Source organism: Sycon ciliatum, chromosome 5 (assembly GCF_964019385.1).
Source record: "Sycon ciliatum chromosome 5, ocSycCili1.1, whole genome shotgun sequence".
NCBI classification, from domain to species: domain Eukaryota; kingdom Metazoa; phylum Porifera; class Calcarea; order Leucosolenida; family Sycettidae; genus Sycon; species Sycon ciliatum.
Genome location: NC_088647.1, coordinates 4,180,296 through 4,201,927, shown reverse-complemented (window position 1 = coordinate 4,201,927; position 21,632 = coordinate 4,180,296). Strand labels below are relative to the sequence as shown.

At 46.5% G+C, this 21,632-nt stretch overlaps 1 protein-coding gene across 1 annotated transcript; it reads left to right on the top strand.

Annotated features, from left to right (window-relative positions):
* Positions 1 to 1,303: 1,303 nt before the first annotated feature.
* On the top strand, positions 1,304 to 21,465 carry LOC135817243 (uncharacterized). Its single transcript, XM_065330370.1, has 20 exons — positions 1,304 to 1,377; positions 4,900 to 5,039; positions 6,508 to 6,650; positions 7,032 to 7,243; positions 8,851 to 8,917; positions 10,455 to 10,541; positions 10,911 to 11,004; positions 11,514 to 11,570; positions 11,938 to 12,063; positions 12,455 to 12,621; positions 15,299 to 15,547; positions 16,136 to 16,196; positions 16,721 to 16,769; positions 17,031 to 17,123; positions 17,679 to 17,768; positions 18,823 to 18,885; positions 19,498 to 19,621; positions 20,217 to 20,394; positions 20,562 to 20,711; positions 20,866 to 21,465. Exons 2-20 carry the CDS (start codon positions 4,905 to 4,907, stop codon positions 21,016 to 21,018), a joined length of 2,298 nt encoding a protein of 765 aa, XP_065186442.1. The 5' UTR covers positions 1,304 to 1,377; positions 4,900 to 4,904; the 3' UTR covers positions 21,019 to 21,465.
* The last annotated feature ends 167 nt before the right edge of the window (positions 21,466 to 21,632 follow it).

The window sequence follows — 21,632 nt, the reverse complement described above, 5'->3', positions numbered from 1 at the left end:
AGAATCGGTGCATTCGTCTGCAGGCAGTTTCCACAATGGCGGCTTCCGTAACTGCCGCACAACTCTCGTAGGTTTAGTCATAGGCAAGACAGTCTTTACTAAGACCAGCTGATGGTCAGTAATGCCGTGCAGCGCAATGGCATGACATGCGGAAGTTTTAAGGTCGTCAGAGCATAGCGCTATATCGAGGCAGGTACCCGAGGGCAGCCTGGTCGGTTGGGTCACGACATTCCGCAGACAAATTTCTTGGCAGTGTTGACGTAGGTGTCCGTATTGTGGTGATGTCTTCTTTAGGACATCAACATTAAAATCTCCTAGAATGATGGTCTTGTCATTCCGCGCTATAACGTGGTCTACAGCGGAGGAGAAGGTCTCCCAAAATGCGACAGGCTGTCCTGGTGGTCTGTAAGCGGTACCAACAGTGATCAGTTGGTCTCGTTTTGCATGTGGCACATTGATTTCAGCGAAGAGCACCTCAGGACGTACTAATGCCGTGGTAATTGACGATGGGAGTTGAATTAATCTTGCGTCCAAGTGACTTTGGATGTAGAGTGCAACACCACCGCCATGTCGATTACGGTCATTGCGAAAGACGGAGTACTGAGGAATGTGGATGGCTGCGTCAGTGATGGAGTCATCTAGCCATGTCTCATTGACGGATAGAACGTGTATGTTATGGTCATGTAATATTTTGTGAACATCATGCACTTTGTTTCGTATACTAGAAATGTTGATATGAGCAATATTCAATTCGGAATCTTGTATAGGACTAGGACATGTGACATCAACAGAAGGGTTCCCACGTGCATCCTATTGCAGAATGCGAGCAATTTCATCCGTGCTCATAGGACGGCCTTTACTCAGGATCACGTCCCGAGGTAGGGTGCAGGGGAAATTCTTCTCCCGGAGGGCCTTAAACTTTGGAATCAACTCACGACGTCTGGCCTGCTCTTGTGGTGTCAGATCGTGGTTGACAAAAACATCACGTGCGCCATATTTAGCAGCACGTTTTCCATTCATTAACACTCGCTTTCCCTTCTCTGTGAGCTTGACTTTTACCAGTCTTGGGCCAGCACGGGCGTTCCCAGTTGCCTCACCCCGCTTCTTTGGTGTAATGCGCTCTGCGCTGAGGACATCACCAGCATCGAGACCTGGAACGAGACCCTGTACAATGGACTGGAGTTGTTCCCCGTCAGCCTCCACTAGGCCACGGAGAACCGCGTTGTTGCTGCGGTCCCGCTTCGCCACCTCCTCTGCCATGACGTCACGCATGACATGAACTTGCTGTGTGGTGAAACCTATCAGATTCCAGTGACTCTGATCTAACCACCTACACTAGTCGTAAGCAGGGAATCGTCAAACACTTCCTAGCAGCAAGTAAGATACTCCCTGATCCTCTAGTAGCGTCTTGTGGGTTGAAATCTGGTCGTAGACTCTACGTGGTACTACAATCCTCTGACTGCGGTTATCCGTCTTTGCTCTTTATGTTTCATTTGGTTTTTCTTGGGGAGGGGGGGGGGGGGGAGGGTAATGTCGGTTGTGTCTGTGCTTTTTTGCTAATTTCTGCCAATGTATGGAGTCAGGAACACTGTTTTCCATACAGTCAGCTACTGTCAGTGTTTCCTCCGTAGCTTGTGCTATGCTGTCAGTCATCATCATACATGTACAATCATGTTGTAGGTTTGACAGCATGAAACAAGGTGGAGGACACCGTGTTCGGAAACAGTGACCTTTCTACAACCACCCACGGCCACGCCGTGACGGTTGGTAGAGCCCCTGTCCGTTGGGACCATCTGAACCGTATGGGTGACCGTGTTGAACCCGGTTCTGACCCTCATTATGCTTGGGGAGTTTACAGACTTCTCCTAACGTCAGTCGTGTATTCTGTGATCACTCCTGGATGTCGGCGCGTCCTGATGGTCATAAATAATAGTAGCTATTTTAACCTGAATTGCTTTTTTTACATGATTGTAAACCATCCACGGTTTGTAGAGCCCCGGTCTTGCGACCATCTGAACCGTATGGGTGTTAGCCCCGGTTAAATTAACGCGCGGTTCTGACCCTCTCAGTCTGTATTCTAGGGAGTTGCCTTATTTCTTGTTGTTGTACCGTCAGTCATGTGTTCTTTGTTCGCTCCTGAATGTCTTCTTGATACTCAGTCCTCATAAACTTTGTAGCTTTTGTTCGTAGTACGCCGACGCGCTAGCTGCCAGTGGCCACCCCAGAGTGTTTGTGAGTACGCCGACGCGCTAGCTGCCAGTGGCCACCCCAAAGTGCTTGTTGTAAAGACGCCGACGCGCTAGCTGCCAGTGGCCGGCCACCCCAGAGTGCTTGTGTACGACGATGTGAACACTCCGTCAAGTCGCAAGAGGAAACGCGGGCGAGACATCATCTGGTTTAATCGCCAATGTCAGGACAAACATCGGAGGCCAGTTTCTCGCACTAGTAAGCAAGCATTTCCCCAAGAACGCCAAATTGCGAAAGCTCTTCAACAGAAACACCTTGAAAGTCGGCTATAGCCGCAGTGCATGCCTAATATGGAAACGCGGATCAAAGGCCACAACAAGAAAATGATGCAACCAAAGCACGAGAAAGTCCCCTGCAACTGCCGAGTCGCCGCATCTTGTCCACTGAAAGGTGAATGCAAGTCGACCAATGTGGTGTATGAGGCCGAAGTAACGTCGGGCAGTGCCCTGAAGACATACACCGGAATGTCGGCACCGGATTTCAAGTCCAGGTATGGAAATCATACGACGTCGCTGCGCCACGAGCGGTATGAAGCAAGTACGGAGCTGGCAAAGTATGTCTGGAGCCTAAAACACCAGAACAAGGCCTATGAGATTGGCTGGTCCATCAAGGAACGTGCACGGGCTTACACCAATGTCACCAAGCGTTGCAACCTATGTATCACAGAGAAATATCACATCAGCATATCCGATCGCAGCACCTCCCTCAACAAGCGAACGGAGCTGGCACTCTGCCAAGTTCCTGCTTGGTGGGTACGGAGTCACGTGACTTGCAACCACATGACGCGCGACAGCCATTTGCACCCGTCTGCAGCCCTTCTAATTATGGGTGTGGTATCTTGCATATAGCCTCGCTTGACGTCGCGTCATCATGGTCATTTCTTTTCATGTTCTTCGCCTATTCTAAGCACCTAAAGCCATCACAGCGCGTGGAAATTTCCATCTTGCACCTGTTTGTTGGTACATTGAAGAGCAAGTATCTCCCCTCCTCCAACTTATTTTAAGCGCCTACCAAAGTGTGTGGCATCTTGCACCTGCATGATTGTGATTGCAGGCAAGCCACATTATCATTATCATCCTTTCACACAGCCTTGCTTGCCTTCCTGCCATGCCATATCATATTTCTTTTCTCACTCAGGGACGATGTGAGTTTGGCACATTTTCCATCCAGGACTTTTTGCACCCACCAGACCTCAAACCTTCACACATTCCTTCCTATGCTGCTGTATAAATACCATACTAGCTGTGCATCACTGCAGGGGCATCGGAAGGCATTTTAGTGTGGTACGGTCAGCCATCTGAAAGCACAATTTACTCGTGGGGGAGGGATGGCTGAGCCGAAAAATTTGGAAATTTAGAGCCCAAATCAGTGCATTTTATTGATTTACGTGGTACTTTGGGCAAATAGTGGTACGGTCAATACCGTCGTGACCGTACCATGTGCGACGCCCCCGCACTGTAATCAGTTGTCTGAAGATTGCTATAATTATGGCATGAAACTTCAAGTAACGACAATCAAGACGCGTGGTTTCCTGTGACCCGTATGTTACTGCTCTGCTCCCGCATTGAGCACTCTATCGAACCGGAGGACTCCGCTCTCTGTAGCTTTTGTTCTGAATTTTTCTTATTTCTTCTCTTTGTTATACTCATTTTTCTTTCTTTTTCCATTAAAGGGTTACTTCTGCCCATGGCGCCCCCCCCCCCCCCTCTCAGCTCGTCAGCTGACAACAGTTTCAGTTAGAGAAGAAAGAAGAACAATTCAGAACAACAGCTACAAAGTTTATGAGGACTGAGTATCAAGAAGACATCCAGGAGCGAACAAAGAACACGCGACTAGACTGACGGTACAACAACAACAACAAGACAACTCCGACCTAGAATACAGAGGGTCAGAACCGGGGCTAACACCCATACGGTTCAGATGGTCACAAGACCGGGGCTCTACCAACCGTGGATGGTTGTAGTAAGGTCACTGTTTCCGAACACAGTCAGTGGTCCTCCGCCTTGTTACAGTCATCATGCGGTCAACCAACAACCTTGACAACATGTTTCAACAAAACAAGGTTTATCTATCATGGTAGATCTACCAGCGATGTTTTCTTGACCTTTTCCTGCCATGGCGCGGTATTTCCTCTTTTTACTCGTACTCGTAGTGCCGCTCCCATGCCGGCATATGCCCAGCCCATGGCCCACCCGTGCCCTGGTATGTTTTTCGTGGTTAGCACATGCGCAACCGTTGAAGCCACTTGTATTGGCACAAGCCGCTATTTTTAGTATCCGACTCGGCGAGGTTAGCATCTCGAACTCGACGGCGATCAAAGTGATGCTGATAAGACTTGAACTGAAGTACAATGTGTAAGTACGGTAGTGATGCACTGAGACTGTGAGTGAGAGATGTCTCCGACTGACAGATGCAGAACGGCCAGGCCGGATCCTTTACACAGCAATGAAATAATTCACCAGTAAAAAAGGGGGGAGGGGGGGGGGGGGGCCGGGGGTTACCGGTGAGTTTCTTGTCGCTGACTGTCTGCGTAAATTCTTCAATAAGCCGTCGTTGGCATATGTGTAGGTTACTTGAGCTTCGCAACTAGGTGACTGGTCACAGGCAATTTGCGTTGGGCTTAGCCATTGCCTTTCACGGTTTTTGTTGTAGCTGATATGCTGATAGCACTAGGGCAACATTGGATTATGCTGAAGGTAGCTCTTCTTCTGATGGGCCTAGCGGTCTTACAGCTGCAGCCTGTAACCGCACAGCTCAACCTCAGCCTGGACAGCAAGACCGGAGCATACTCGGTAAGCATGGCGATAGAGAGAGATGGAGTGTGTGTGTGAGCGAGAGAGAGAGAGAGAGAGAGAGAGAGACTCGGAGAACGTGAGCCGGTGTCACGGCTGGTAATGGTCTTGAGCCATCACGTATACACGTACTAAGCATTGCTTTGTCAACCAATCCTTCATTGATTAAAATTCATGTTCTATTTAAATCATTTTCCGTAAGAAAATGGATACTTTTGTGCAGGGGTCCGGGAATCATGCAAGCTCTCCTATGCAATTACATCATCGAATTGTCTGTGTGCCCTGATGATTCCACTCCACACGAAGCAACACAATTTCTGACGTCATAGCATAACCTCTAGAGCATCTGTCCCTTGCATCAAAAGTACAGGATGGAAATGAAAACTGGCACCACTGGCACACAAACTATCAGTATACATACACCGGAGACAGTGACTCAGTCGTACAAACACAATCAAATACAGGTTCATGTATGAACAGCATACTGTACTCTGTGCACTCCGTACTATCAGAGTACATTAGAGCACATGTATTAACTTAGCCTTGATCCTTGAAGGGTGGTGGCGTTCCTGCGGATGCGGAAAACTCGGCCTCTAGCCCGGAGTCTGACACGAACCGTGAATTTTTAATTTTATTAATTTAGCATTTTTTTTCTCCACATTATTAGTTTAGCAGAATAAGCTCTGCCGTTATCAACAAGCATCAACGACTTTGAAGTCAAAAAGGTTTCCAAATGGATCGATTTTCATGCCACTCTCGTCGGTGGAATATCATGGCTGAACAGAAGGCAGCAGAGCTAATTTTATTTATTCCCGTAGCTATACAAAAGACGTTACTTCAGTAACGTCTGGCACTAGCCAGGGTGCACACAGCTTTAATTCCGCGTTTGTTTGTGCCATCGGCATGCCTGGCCCTATCCCGTACCTGTCCCGTACCGTACCATCAAAGACAGCTGGCCACAATATTCAAATAGGGCTTTCAAATGCAAGATCATAACGTGAAGCAACTTGGAAGAATGTATGCGAAGTGTATCGGGGGAATGCATGCAGGGCGATAGTGAGTTCGAATCCCAGGTTTTTTTATTTATTTTTTATTATTATTTTTTATCACATTGCACATACCTACGGAAGAAGGGGGAGACAAAACGATATGTCTTAAAAAAAAAGGAGAAATGAAAAATGTATAACATCCCTATGGTTTTTTTTGCCTAGGTCATCAAAGTGGTAGACGGTGTCGTATTACCCTCGAATGCAAAGCAAAAAAGTGTATTTTAGCCAATCAATGGGGAAAAAAACCATTTCCATCAGTTCTAATAACATGCATGATGAGCTAGGCAAAAAAGCATAGCGCAGGGCCCTGAGCTTCCAAGCCGGTCTCTCTCGATCTCTTTGCTATTTTAAAACTGTCGTTTCCGCGTCGTTTCACGGTTTAATCCTGAGGTGTTGTATCGATTTTCTAATTCTCTTAGATCCTAAACAATGGCGAGGAATGGCTGCATGGTGCAGGCTTTGGTATCCGTGCTAAAGGAAAGGTTTACAGCACAAAGGATGGCTCTCTGAAGATTGCCGACGTGTCTTCTGGTCATGCCTCGAGCTTCATGGGTGAATACAAGTGAGTTGACCCGTGTAAGCTACATGCGTGTTCTGGTGAATGATGAATGTGCTGGCCACTGATTCACTGCATGCGTGCAGGTGGCAGTCCGATATCACTTTGCGTAAGTTATTGATCTTTCACACAAAATTGAAAACTTTCGCTTTGGTGGGCCCATGGCTATAGGTGGGTCGAGGCCAGTTTCGTTTAAAAAAATATATAGCTGGATCGTTAATCCATTCCAGATGAGAAGTCAGCGGGTGTTTTTTTCTTATTCAGGGGTGGGGGGGGGGCATAACTAAACCGTTCTACTCCGTGAAAATGATCGATAATGCCGGGTGGCCCGCTAGCTAGGTCTTTACAAACTGTTTCGCCGTGCACTGCCTGCCTGTTCCTCTGTAGCACCACCATGCTGACTTTCACGGACACCGACGGCAAGAAGATGTTTGCCGTGGCGTTCAACGTTTACAACAGTATGATGCATTTCGAGCAGGTGATTCCAGTGGCGCTGTCCAACATGACGGTCGGTGAATCTGATGATGTCATTACGGCGTTTCCCATGTTCAACGAGTCCAGGACGGATGCAGGAATGCTCAACTATCTAACGTATTCAGGTATTACCCAACCACTGGCGATGCGGTTATTCCCCATGCGTTTATTCTAATTTTGTTCTATTCACTGTCCCATGGCAACAACCAAACCGGGAATGAATGCAGGCGTTAGTCAGCTGATCATCGGGTGCTGACTGAGTGATGCGCACACGGTTGTCACTGGCTCGGATTTTCATTGTACATGCGTGCATTGTTCTAAGTTTATGTTACAGGGAGTACTATGTGTGATGTTACCATGGTTACAGGGAGTACGATCGATACCAACATGCATGCTATAGCTTCTAGTTGTACAAAATCTGAAAGAACGCCGAGCGGGAAGGGCCATATCTCTGACAGATTCAGATTGGTCTCTGTCTAACGTTGTAAAGCATGGATGCATGCAGCGAATGGAATTTTCGGTCTTTGACGACTTTGGTCGGTTTGATAACCTCCCACCGCTTTAGGAGCTGCATATGCGCCTTGATCATCGGATGTAGCGTTCCTACAGATGCGGAAACCGAGTCTCACACGAACCGGGATTTTTTAAACGTTGTAAACCACGTTCGTTTGGTACTGTAAAAATGTACATGTACAGTCAACTTCGCCAATAACGACATTCGGCGGGGCATCAGAAAAATGTCCTTATTCGCGAAGTGTCCTTATAACCGAAGTCCCATTTGAATGTATGTGAACCCATATTTTGTATAGTATGATATGCATATCAAAATCAAGCTCTTTTCTTGCTCTATGTCAATGTGTACTTTATTTTCATATTGCAGTTGAAAGGAACTAAAAATTCAATATGCAAGGGAAATCAATTGAAAAATATGCCTTTTTGAGCCATCTACAGGGCCAGAGATATGTACATGTATGAAAATTTACTGTACAATCATGTACAACTACATGTACATTGTATACATATACATGTAGGTGTGCTGGTAAATCCAACAATTTTGATAAAAAAAGGAAGAAAAAGCCCCCCCCCCCTTGGCTGCATTTTCTTGCATGTGTGCAATAATATCCATCACCGGTACCAGTGCACCATAGGTTCTGGTACTTCTGCATGACAGGTACATGTACTTGACTGACAGGTACTTGAAATAGCTGTCAAAAGCCCAGAAAGTCGTTATTCAAGCAGTGAATATGACCACGGGGCACTAAAAGCATGTCGCTATACGCGAATTGTCGTTATTCAGATAGTCGTTATATCCGAAGTCAAATGTATACAGTTAGATGGGACTTTGCTCTGGGCATGGAAATTCGGTCGTTATTCGCGAATTGTCGTTATATCCGCAGTCGTTATTAGCGAAGTTGACTGTATGTGGAAGTATTCACGAAACGTGATGTGAACTTTGACCACTGTAGACCCAGGGCCATATGGAGCGTACCACACTTTTGCAATTTTTTTAATTTTATTTTGTAGTAATAATACTCTCTGGTGTTTATGTTCATGGCGTTGTTCTGCCAACCAAGACAATCCGGTATAATTATGTCTGATGCTGGTTATTGCAGCTCAACTGCAGGTCGGTGCTGCATTCTGTGCAGTGTAATACCAGAAAGTAGTGATCTTACTACTCACTGGTGCATATGCTGTACTCTGACTCTGCTGCCGCGTGTTTGTTGCGTTGCAGGCACGACTTGCGATGCTCAGTTTGGAGCCTGGGGTTCAGGCAGCTTGCATGGAAGCTCGCAGTATGGGTACGCACCTGCACATGTAGAGTGTGTGTGTGTGTGTGTGTGTGTGTGTGTGTGTGTGTGTGTGTGCATGTGTGTGTGTGTGTGTATGTGACGTGTGTGCATATGTGTGTGTGGTGTGCGCGCACGGTGCCTGTTGATGGTTAAAACGTCACACATAGCACTCAATCAGCTTGTAAAAGATCCAGTCTACTAACTACAGTCTGTTTCAAAAAGATTAGCAATCAAGTTTGGGTTTTAAAAAGTATGAAGATAAGGGAAATTTGGACAACAAAATACATAACACGGCTTGTTAGGACACGGCAAATTGTTCTGTGAAGGTTTCGGAACAATTGGACCAACCGTTAAGGAGTTAGTATTTCGGCCAGGTTTCTGGCCTTTTCCCATGGTTTATAATTTTCCCTGGAAGCCAGTATCGATTTGTTATCAAAACCCACGATTTATCCCTTCCTTTTTGGCCTTGTGGTTATGAATGCTGTCTGCTGACCATGAAGTTGTGAGTTCAAATCCCAACAAATCTTCAAGTCAAACATTTTTTCTTCATTTTTCATTGTTTTGGTGATCACGCTGGTGACAAAGAAGGTGGCTGCGCCAAAGGACTTGTTGTTGGAGCTCGCGTTTCCTGCCGAACTGGCTGACACTTGACTGGCTCACGCCATGTGGAGTTGTGAACACACACAACACTGAAACCGTGTGAGTGAACACGGAAGTCATTGCGCTGTAGCTACGTGTTGTTGAATACGCCGGCACATCGATCGATCGATTTCTGTTTGAGAATTATTTTAGTATTATTTTGAAGATCGCCAATTTATTTGAATTTAGGAGTCAACGCCGTCTTCTATCAGCTTTCACAGGCGTCTGCTTTTCTAAAAAATGTCGTCGAAGTTACACGGATAGCTTTGCCACTTCAAGGCCTTGGGAATGAGTCTGTGTCGATGCCGTTTTCGTCACATCGTGAGAGTAAATTGCATCCGCGGCAGCTCAAACAATCTATTTGGTCACAAAACGGACGCATCCCGCTCGTCAAAATGTACCACACTTTCGACATGTCCTCTCTGACTCCATATGGCCATATCGATGCGAGGAAGAACTCGTTTGTTGTAAACCAGACGAACATGTACGAGTACGAGTACCGACGTCAGTGAGTTGTCATTTTTCATGCTTTCGCGCGGAATATTTCTTCGAGTTCACAGTGAGTTTTTCCAGGCAGCGCTCGAGCGCTCATACGGTAAGACGGCAAACTCCCCGGGCGATCGCCAGGATTGCTAATCTTTTTGAAACTGACTATAGGCCTAGTCGGGTGTAGAGTTATGGTGGTGGGGGGGGGGGGGGGGGGGGGGAGGGACAAAGGGCAAGAACAGGCCGTACCAGACGCTCTACAATTGTCCCGCAGTCACCTCGTGTAGACACCACTTCGAAGTACCATAATGTTTCCTGCAGTTTTGTCCTGTTTCTTGTCTTTCATTGATGGGGTCGTGTTCAGGCTTTGTTTTCAACTTCCAGTGTTTCTTTCCTTGGGAATCTCTGTCTGCTCCTTCAGGCCACTGGCTCTGTACGATAAAACACTCAACACGATTGTCATGTCCAGCATGGACAACTTCATGGTCAGCTACCATTCACGTTCAAAGTAAGGACTTGCAATTGGATTATCCAATATTCAAGCCGCATGCATGACCGTGCTCTGTAATACACACATCTCCATTACTTCATGGAGTGGAGGAGGGTCCTTATTACATCATGGAGTAGAGGGTCTCAGTATGTCGTGAGAGTTGGTGTGGTTGCTATGGCTCTGTCAAGACGTAGTCCATCTAGTCTATCTGACTTGTCCCTCCGGGCAAGCATAACAAAAGCATTGATCCTTGCTAGCGCTGGAGAGATTGCTTTATGGTCCACAGTGTAGGTAACAGTCAGTATCATTCCTTGATTAGTAGTCCTATGATGCTGATCAACATGACATGTGTATTCCTTGCATGGACTGCTGCTAACTGTTATCTAGATCATTTGGTGGTGCCATCGCCTTTGGTATTAGTGGGAAGGTGGATGCACTGCCACAAGGTTTTGTCTACTCTACCCTCCTTGTAGCCGGCCAGGTAAGCTGTGGCATGCCTAGTGCCCCACATGATAGGTTCAAATTCAAACGGTTTTTCATGCACATGTATAACGCAGCAGTACATGGTGTATAGCATTAATCTTAACGCCGTGTTCAGGATCATGAGCAGGTGTCTACAATGGAGACTGATGTCTTTTCACGGGCGGGAGCTTTGATTTGGAGAAGGGTGTAGTGACGGCTACATATTGTAGATCCAGTGGGGAGGAAATTGTAGGTTTCGGCTCGGTACTGAAGACGAAACCGTCTTCATCACGTTTCGTCTTCATCACCACAAATCAGCTTGAAGTCACGAGAAAGCCTGGTTTTGATGTCAATGTATAGGTCTCAATCGTGTTTAATAAAAATGGTGTGTGGTTCATGTTCGCGTATATGTGCTGAAGTTCAATAACCGGTTATCCAAACGTTACTTTATAGGACTCCCGGTCATGCAAAAGTTGCGACCGTTTTAAGCCCTGCTGATTGTGTTGCCACGGCTTGATTATATTGCAGGGTGTGAAGTCCACCATGGCACAATGGGGCTCTACTCTTCTACAGCTCGGCCAGAAGGTATCGGTACTGTAGGCTGTGAAACTGTGCTTCTATTATGGTGCTCCCCACAAACCTCGTTTTCTTCTCTGCTCATCTCACTTCCACTTCTTTTCTCTTTGTTCTCAGAGCCCGCAATCGTGACTCGGTCTGTTTTCACCAGCTGTACAGCATTTCGATCATGTAGTGCTACATAGGTTAGCGTGTCCCGGGACTGGCGGAGTGTGACAGCCCAGGACTCCAGCTGTTACTCTCTAGAATGCACGCATGGTACCCGTACCTTGGTGCAGGCTGAATTCTCCAAGGACTTGCAACAAGATCGTGGAGTTTGATTTTCATCCTGGCTTATTGCTGTTGCTGTTGTTGGCATCATTTCTTTGTGCTCAAGCACCCGTCTACACTCCACTCCGATCCGTCCATCTCCCATCTTGGCTATTACACCGACAATGGTGCATACTATTACTATAAAACTGAGCCACAGAAGAACTTCCAACAGACTATGCTGGATGTAAAGGTGAGCAAGGCTGGCCAGTAATCCAAGTCTCACCAGCGTCAATCATGCAAGTTGAATTTGTTCACAGCTGAGAATGTGCCCTACCAAATACAGTGGACTGTTCATCCAGTACATACTCTGAAAAAACGAACACTTGTTCAGTACTGGCATTGTCCAGGTCACTGGTGCATTCCCCCATATTGAAGTGTGTTAGGATAAGACTTGAAGTACCTCAGATACTACCGGTACGTACATTTCCTACTACTAGTACTAGCATGATGGGGTACCTCATATCAGAGTTTCACTGCATGATAGAGTTAACACAGATATAGATTGAGTCTACCATGCCAAGATCAAACATATCAGAATTTTTTGTCCATTCTTCATCGTGTCATCTCTATTGCGCATGCAGGCCAAGGCAGAACAGCTACAACTTCCCTTCCATTACTTCCAGTTTGACAGCTGGTGGTACTACAAAGACAACCACAGTGCCGTCACGCTCTGGGAACCCCGGCCGGACGTATTCCCAGACGAGATGAAGCCATGGCTGGGCATGCCACTTGTACTGCACAACAGATGGTAAGCGGGCGTGATGCACTAGCATCCAGGCATGCAGACATATGTGACATTGCATGATGCTGTTGTAGTACGTTATTTTGTGTACGTCGTGTGTACGTCGTGTTGGTGCATGTGCGCGTTGTTGTGGTGTGAAAAGCAGTCTTCATCTTGAGTTCGTCATGTCTAGTTGTGATTCCGTAGCCGTCTTGTAATAAACAGTCTTCAAAATGTAGTTATCGTCACCCATTGTATAAGTGTGGAGATGACACGGGACTGGGAGCAGGTGGAGAAAAGTTATATACAACAATGCTACAAGAGCAAATGCCGTCAGGGCGAGAATAACCAGCAAATCCAAAGTTAAATGTACCTAGCTGAATATTCTCAGCCCTATAAAACGGAACTACCTATCTGGATTTCCTATACTCCGTACTCATAGTTTAAGCTGTAGAATGATCTACTCCAGGTGGCCTGTCATTTGTTGCCTTGGGAACTGGGTAAGCAACGTCTGACCGTGTTCAAAGAGCTATGCCCCTTGCTAAGCAGCCCGTAGTTTGTAGTTTGTGTTACCTAAACTCTCTTGGCATCTACCAACTCACACTAAGTTCCATTCCCTAGAACACTGTGTGAGGTATGTGATTGTGCAGTTTTGTCTGCTATATGCACAACTGCTGTGTCGTCTCATGTACAAATGACATGTCACGATAGGTACATGTAGTAGCAAGAGTAGATCAAGAGTAGATAAACAAGAGTGTGCAACTCCGGATCTCTCCTGCACAATCTCCAGATACCCCGCCCACGGCGGAATTTTTTGTTGACGTCACCTTTTTTCAGAAAAACGCGCTTCTTGCTGCAGAGCAGTGTGAGAGCACGTGCTGGGCACCGACATTGTAATGTAAGCCTGGCCAAGTGCACGAAGCAAAACTTTTCAAAAGACTAGCAGCGCGTGGGTGGTCGAAAAAAATTACGTCAACAAAAAATTCCGCCGTGGGCCAACCCATCCGCGCGGATCCGGGAGTTGCACACTCTTGTTTATCTACTCTTGTTATAGTGTGTAGATACTGTATGTTCATGTGTGTGCACTCATCCATGTTACTGCACTTGCATCTTGCCCTTTCGCCTTGTCATGTTGCACCATTCATTAGTTTACTAGTACTAGTATCCCTCTCTGTTTGCATGAATGCCTAGCTTGTTGTATGTGAGATCTTTGTATGATAGATCTACGCAGCACGCAGCGCACCTGTAGCACGTCTGCCACGCCAGCCAGCGCTGCTCATATATGTACATGACAAGCCTCATTGCAGTGCGTAGATCTACGCGATGCGCAACCTTTGCGATCGCTGCTTTTATGCTTTGTAGCTGTGCAAGACCATGGAGACATTTTTGGCACCAAAGGGTTTATTAGGCTTCTCTCTGGCAGGAACAACTTTCGATGCCGTATGAGCGAGAAGCATGTTGGTTTTCAGTTTACTGTCTTTTGGTTTTCTTCGGAATAAACGGTTACCTGTGTGGAGTGAATAATGCCTTCTGAGAGTGAACATTGAACTTCTGAGAGTGAACATTGAACTTCTGAGAGTGAACATTGAACTTCTGAGAGTGAACATTGAATTTCTGAGAGTGAACATTGAATTCCCCACGAGGTCAGAACAGTGTAAGTGTACAAATTTTGGGCCCATTCCAAAATTTCGACCTCCCAGGGCTAAAACCCATTTCGCACGCCGCATCAAAATTTCGGCCTGTACTGCTGCCGCCTGTATACACTGTCACACTGAACATTGCAGAACAAAATTTCGGCCGCAACAAATTTTCGGCCAAACATTACCAGGCCGAAAATAAATATCCGGCGAATATTTGTTGACTTACATCTAGTAATCACGTCGGATGGCAAGTCCGATGTGGAGATAAGAAGACGCTTAGCACTAGGGAAGCAAAAGATCATTGAGCTTCAATTCATTTGGAAATCGCCATCACTTTCTTTGCCCACTAAATTTCGTTTTGTTAGGTCTATTGTGCTAGCGACTGTTTTATACGGATGCCAATCTTGGACATTATCTGCCTCATCAATGAGAAAAATTTCGTCCTTCGAGATGAAATGCTTCCGCCAACTCTTAGGAGTAACATACCACGACCGGCATACCAACCAATCTATCCTGGAAGAAATAAATGACATCATCGGAGCAAGGATGCGGCTAGCGAACGAAGTCAAGAAATTTAAGTTGATGTGGTTTGGCCATGTTACGAGACATGACGTTTTCTCCAAGCCTTTCCTGCAAGGATCAACTCCTGGATCTCGACCGAGAGGAAGGCCCGCGACATCATAGATTTCTAACATTAAAAGTTGGACGGGTCTTCCCTTGCATGCTCTCTCTCTCTCTCATGCAGCACATGATAGAGTTGGATTCAGAGACATCATTCACAATTCTCTCGCTGATTAATGCCTCTACGATCACCTTGTGATTATGAGTTATACATACATACATACAAACATACATACATACATACATACATACATACATACATACATACATCTAGTATGGTAACAGGTTGGAGGCATGTAATTGCCACTAATTGGTTAACTTGACCTAGCGCATGGAGCTGGATATGACAGGCTTGTGAACAAAAGCGACTATTCATGTTTCGAGTTGCACATCACATGCTCAGTGTGCCTTCCCACCACTTTTTTCGTTCTTCATTACTACAGGTGGTCTCCCAAGAGCAATTACAGCCATGATTGGTTTATCGCCGAGAAGGAGTGTGCGCTTCCATCCAGTGAGAAGCTGTTTGACTACATCATGGCCAAAGCAAAGGACTGGGGTATGATTGTCTACGAGCAGGACTGGCTGGTGACGACGTATAACAAGATGAATGTGACACAGTCGTCTCTATCTGCTGCTCAGAACTGGCTGCTCTACATGGGTGCGGCTGCAGCCAAGCTGAACATCTCAATACAGTAAGCCGACAGTGTAGCGTGCCACATGACATTGTATTTTACTATTTTTGTTGAAGGGTAGTGTGCTGTAAAACAAGTAGACCTGTGAACTTGTCCTCGCTTTCCCAGTACTGCCTTCCAAACTGGGGTCTCAAGGGTACATGTTTGGCACGGTCGTCCCCAGGCACCCTTGTGATGTTCTTGGTCATATCACACCTTGCTGTCACAGTGCACTCGTAGTTCCGGGATTAAAGGCCCACCAGTGTCTAAGCCCCCATTCCCTTGGGTTAAATGCCCATCGGTGTCTGAGCTACCCCCCTGTAGTAAAGGCCCACCGGTGTTGAAGCTACCCCCCCCCCCCTTGGGTTATAGGCCCACAGGTGTCTATGCTACTCCCGCACTCCACCATTGGAATCAAAGTGCTACATTCTGGTATTTGTGTTGTTTGTGCCATGGGCTGGAGGGTGGATTTCTGGTCCATGCTTGAGAAATAACAATGCAGCATTGACCCTGAAAAATTATTTCGTAGACTCGACTCACACTAACGTCAGGATTCTGTATGAATCAGTTCATCAGCGGCGTTCTCGTGTCTTTGTCTCTTGCCTGCAGGTACTGCATGCCACTGCCAATACACATGTTGCAATCCACAACCATTCAGCCTGTCACTCATGTAAGTACATGGTTGTACATGTGTGTGCGCCCCCCTGAGGACATGCATACTTTGCCGGACAATGGCATCAACATGGATAACCTTGAAGGCTGCAACTATCGTGCATGAGATTCCGACTCTTCCGAGGCTGTGTATGGGAGTATTAAAAACTCTACTAACCAAGGTGTTGTGGGCAGATGTGTTACAGTAGCGATGTCCTTTTTCCATGCAATCGACACGAACACCTTGGATGCATAGGTGACTACTGTCTGTGCAGTTCCCCAGCAAGGCTAGATTCCAGAGTCCTATTCTCTGCTTTCTTCTGAGCGTATTAGTGCTACCACAGTGACACAAAAGTTACATGTACAGTCACGCGGCTGCCCAATGAAATCCAGTCGCGTCACTCAAGCACGCGCCGGGCATTGCGCAGCCCTAGACCTGCAAACACTGGGGTGAGAAATGGTGCACGGCGCAAACTTGAGTAACGCCGCCGGTGACTGTATTTGGGATATACTTGTTCCTGTGTAACTATACCTTACCTCCAGGCACGTGCATCACACGATTATCATCCCGGCAATACTAACTGGAACATTGGTAAGCAACAATCATGATCACAGTCTTCCGGTGCTTTCCCCTGCCTATTAGGCCAATGCACTGCAACGAGCTTGGTGAAAGTTATGAAAAGCTGATGGCAGTGCGTAGAGTAGCATCTGACGATACTAGTATGTACCTGTTCTAACTTGTTAACATGTAAATATAGAGCGTAGTCACATCCTTCCAGTTGACTGGGTCACTTTGTAACAATACGAACAGAGCGTGTTGCCCACTGTGTTCTGTATGTCCTTGGTTGCCTAGGTTTGACGAGTCTGTTCTACTGGTCAATCGGTGTTGTACCATTCAAGGATGACTTCTTCACCTACAGTGGCACGGAGAGCAACTGTCCGTACGGTACGGGGGTCGAATAGAGCGACTTGCCTACGACAGTCAACTGCGGTCTGAGTTTGTCGTGCAGCAGAGTTCAGAGTAGAGCATGATTGGTATTCACCCTCTACTCTTCAATGGACAATGTCATGCTAAGGGATGTGGTGTAAAATTAATGGGTCAAAAAGTAGATGATGCGAATTCATTCAATTGTTCTGTGTGTCCTATTCAACACCTCACATCTGCAATGGGGTGTTGTAACAATGTGTGCATGTCACAGCTACACGATCATAGGGTGTATAACTAGTACAGGGTTGCCATGGTTGTGGGTAGAGCCTGCTTGTAAACCTTCAAAAGTCGGTCACACAGATATATCAATATCAGTGATGGCAAATGTTAGACTTTGTATTTCATTGATCTCTTGACGGAGAGTATTCTGCTATGTCGGTGTGTGTGTGTGTGTGTGTGTGTGTGTGTGTGTGTGTGTGTGTGTGTGTGTGTGTGTGTGTGTGTGTGTGTGCGTGTGTGTGTGCTTGTGTTTGGGGGCATGTTTGTGCATATAATGTATGTTGATGATCACAGGTAAATCAGGCTGTTCTGAACCAAACTATAAACTGGAAGCACTGGTAGCTACTCTAAGCGGAGGACCTGTTGCACCATCAGATGGTATTGGTAAGTATGATCACAGGCCAATGCGATTCAGTGATGCCTACCCAGTGCAATGACATGCACTGCATGGACATGTGATTACAGTACAGTAGGGAGGTTTAGTCCCAATTAATCCGTGTGTACTTTACATGTGTGTACCACGTGATACTCAGTGACCCACGTACAGACGTTTTCTGATTCACGACATACCGTGTATGGAGGCTCCCACGTTCCACCAGAACGTGGGTGAAAGTCGGAATGGAGCGCATTGTGCAAGCTGTGAGCGTGCTTAGCTGAAGAAGTTTCCGAAGCACGAAATCCAAATATTGATGAGCATCGAAGCTTCGTCTTTGACCAAGTCTGGGCCTTTCGCTTCATGCTTTTGTTTGTTCCGTGTGACTAAAAACAACATTGCGAACGTGGGTCCATTGCATGAACTTTATGTGTATCACCCACGTTCCCGTATCCGTTACGTGGGACTAAACCTCCCTAGTAACACGTAATTACAGTTCAGTGCATGTACATGTAGTTGGAGTACATCGCGTACCCATGGCGGCTTTATGCCCCTGCCAATCAGGGAACTGTAATGCAAAGTGTTCAAGTCTGCTAACTGGATAAGAGCTCTTTTGGCCCGACCGTTAGACCTACTTCAAATATGTTAGCATGGCTGGATGTGCTGTGCTGTGCTGTGCTGTGCTGTGTAGTGCTGTGCTGTGCTGTGTAGTGCTGTGCTGTGCTGTGCTGTGCTGTGCTGTGCTGTGCTGTAGTGGGGCATACTTGTACTTGTCAAGTATGTTGCAGTGTTGTTTCCACAATGAAAGTTCCGGATTTCCCCGAATATAAGTCGCACCTATTTACTCAAAACTGAATCAAGGGTAAAAAGGGGTTGCGACTTATAATCGAGCATGACTTACTACTGAAGTGAATATAATTGAAACGATATGACATGGACCTGAAAATGGGGATGCGACTTACAATCGGGGAAATATGGTATGCCACGTTGTTAAGTTAACCCGGGACACTGACAGTTGAGGGTGTCTGCTGTGTGTGATCTCTGCCACCCGGCTGCCCCATCCAGACTATCTGAATGTTGAGATGATCATGAGGACATGCAGAGAGGATGGACTGCTACTCAAACCGGGTAAGCAGTTTCAGCCTCTCCTCAGCTCTCCTCACTGGCATCACAATAGATTATTACTCAGTCTTGGATATGTAGTAATGCAGGCGTGTGACCATACTGGCAGTTCACTGGTCCAGTATAGTGCTGCTCAATGTCTCCTTAATGGATCCTCTATTATCACTGTGTGTGAATCCTCTATTATCACTGTGTGCGGATTCTTTATTATCACTTTGTGTGAATCCTCTCCATGATTATCACTGTGTGTGAATACTCTATTATCACTGTGTGTGAATACTCTATTATCACCGTAGGCTGTGTGTGAATCCTCTATTATCACTGAGTGTGTGGGACTTGGAGTAGCAAGAGAAAGCCTGAGTGCATGTATTCACACGGTGCAGTCAAGGTATTGCCTGGCTCAGTATACTCATCACGATGTCTACGTATGTACTTCGAAGTATGCAGCTAGTCAATGCTAGCATTGCTATTATTTATAATACATGTATAGAGAATCCCATACTCTGAACTGTACAACTAATCTTGTTCACCTTCTGCATAATTGAAATTTAGGACACTCTGCCATCAGGTAGATTGTTTCATAACATCTACATGTATGCCTGTGTGTAATCATGGCAGATCATCCGGCACTCTACCACGATGCTGCCTTCAAGCTGGGCTTTGACGGCCAGAAGCGCATTGAGATCTGGCACACACAAACTACCATCAGTGGTGGATCTACACATTATATCCTTGCTGTCAAGTAAGTACATGTACATCTAGCTAGATAGCTATCTAGCTAGCCGGCCTGCCAGTTAGCCATCCATCCATCCATCCATCCATCCATCCATTCGTCCATCCATCCATTCGTCCATCCATCCATCCATTCGTCCATCCATCCATCCATTCATCCATCCATCCATCCATCCATCTACCAGTGCAGTATGAAAGTTCTACACACACTGACTAACTTACATTGAACGTATGATCACTGTCCATTGTACCTGCACGCACATGTCGAAATGGTGAACCGTGCAAAATATTCACACGGATCCATATTGATCTATTGAGCTCTGACTGCAAGTGGATATGGTAGGGGAGCTCTGAAATCTGGCTTGAAGGTGCCTGTATGTAATTCTGCTTCCTGATCCATCCTACACTGATACGGTACAGTGACCCTCCTCTTGCCCCCCCCCCCATCCCCTACGCACGCGCGCACACACACACACACACACACACACACACACACACACACACACACACACACACACAGGCACACACACACACACACACCTAACAAGGTACACTGAGCTGCAATTGTTCTTTCCCTTCTCTGATCCATTTCCCCACATTTTCAGTTTAACCGAGAGTGCTGAGATCACACTCGAAGATCTAGGCGAGGCGTCAGGTGTGTCGTTCATTGCGTATGACTACTACGCAAGCTGTCCGCTGGGACAAGAGGAGTGCCAGTTGCAAAATGTCCAGCATGTCAATTCGTCATCACCGCTGACGCTCAAGCCAACAGCTCTGGAAATGGTAAGTGTTGCAGAGAGCGTGCTACGATCATTCCTGGGCCACTGAGGAAAGTCTTTAGAAGTCGATGACATGAGTTGGCTGTGCAAGTGAAGTAGATATGATAGTCTTGATCCTCATTGTTCATTCTTTTGCTTGTCATTCTTGTTTCTCTCTCTCTCTCTTCTTAGCTACCAATTGAGAATGTCACATTCCAATACTGGGTCCTGGCTCAAACATGGCCCAATGGCTGGACGCTGGTTGGCGAAGCCAAGAAGTTTGTCCCGATGTCAAAGCAGAGAATTTCCGAGGCGTCTGCAGCCGCAGGCGGTCCCCTCAAAGTAAGTGATGGTGGGAAACTAGCTTTAATGAAATACTCTCTTCGTGGAAGCCTTGTGAGTGGAAGGGAACATTCAGTATGTATGACCGATCGCTTCGTTGTTGCTGGACACAAGCTTTTGTCACACCCCTGGTGCTCTTTTTGCTCTTCCGCAGGTCACAGTAAATGGTGCTCCACACGAGGTGGTTGAACTCTACGCTGTCTTGCCGAGCGGGGAGTTTGCACCCACAACAGTCCCCTTGTCGGCCAGCGGTACGGCGGTACTGACGTGCACCGGGAACAGTGTGTCATCTGTACAGTGTGATTAGCTGACATCAGCAGGTCCACACTGGAGGACAGCTGTGTGTTATTGCCCAGGTGCTGCAAGTGTTACTCAATCTGTGTAACCCTGAATCTGAATCTGCGATTAGCACTGTATCACTGTATCACTGTATCACTGTATCACTGTATCACCCTTTGCCGACTCACTAGCATAGGCGTATAGCACTGGAACATGATGGGACATGAAAACAAGTTAACAGTGACGAAAATCTCTAACAATTAATTTGTATCTTTGGGCCCCATGGCAAGACACTAATTATTAGTTCCCGACCAGGATAGCCCTCCTTTCTCTATTTATTTTATTATACCCAATGATGTATCTTATTTTATTCTTCGATCGTTGAATGTTATCAACAACTCATTCGTGTATGGAATTCATGCTGGCATGAATCGTGCAAGTAACTATTTACGATGATTGCATCAAGCCTTCTCAATTGCTCTCAGCGGCATAATCTCATCTTCTCACCAGTGCTATGCACCTAGCATTACGGTGAGCCGGTTCCCTCACTGGAAGGGGTGTGTGCCCCCCAGAGGGGGTTAATTCACACGTAGAAGGAGCTTGCAGCACCCCAGTGCCTCTGCTGCGTCTTATACGAGTAGA

What these genes read in the sequence shown, in the direction of transcription:
- LOC135817243 (XM_065330370.1), top strand. Translation starts at nt 4,905, where the DNA reads ATGCTGATAGCACTAGGGCAACATTGGATTATGCTGAAGGTAGCTCTT. An exon ending in CTTGTACTGCACAACAGATG is followed by an intron (nt 12,622 to 15,298) that starts GTAAGCGGGCGT and finishes TCATTACTACAG; the next exon opens with GTGGTCTCCCAAGAGCAATT. An exon ending in AAGCTGAACATCTCAATACA is followed by an intron (nt 15,548 to 16,135) that starts GTAAGCCGACAG and finishes TCTTGCCTGCAG; the next exon opens with GTACTGCATGCCACTGCCAA.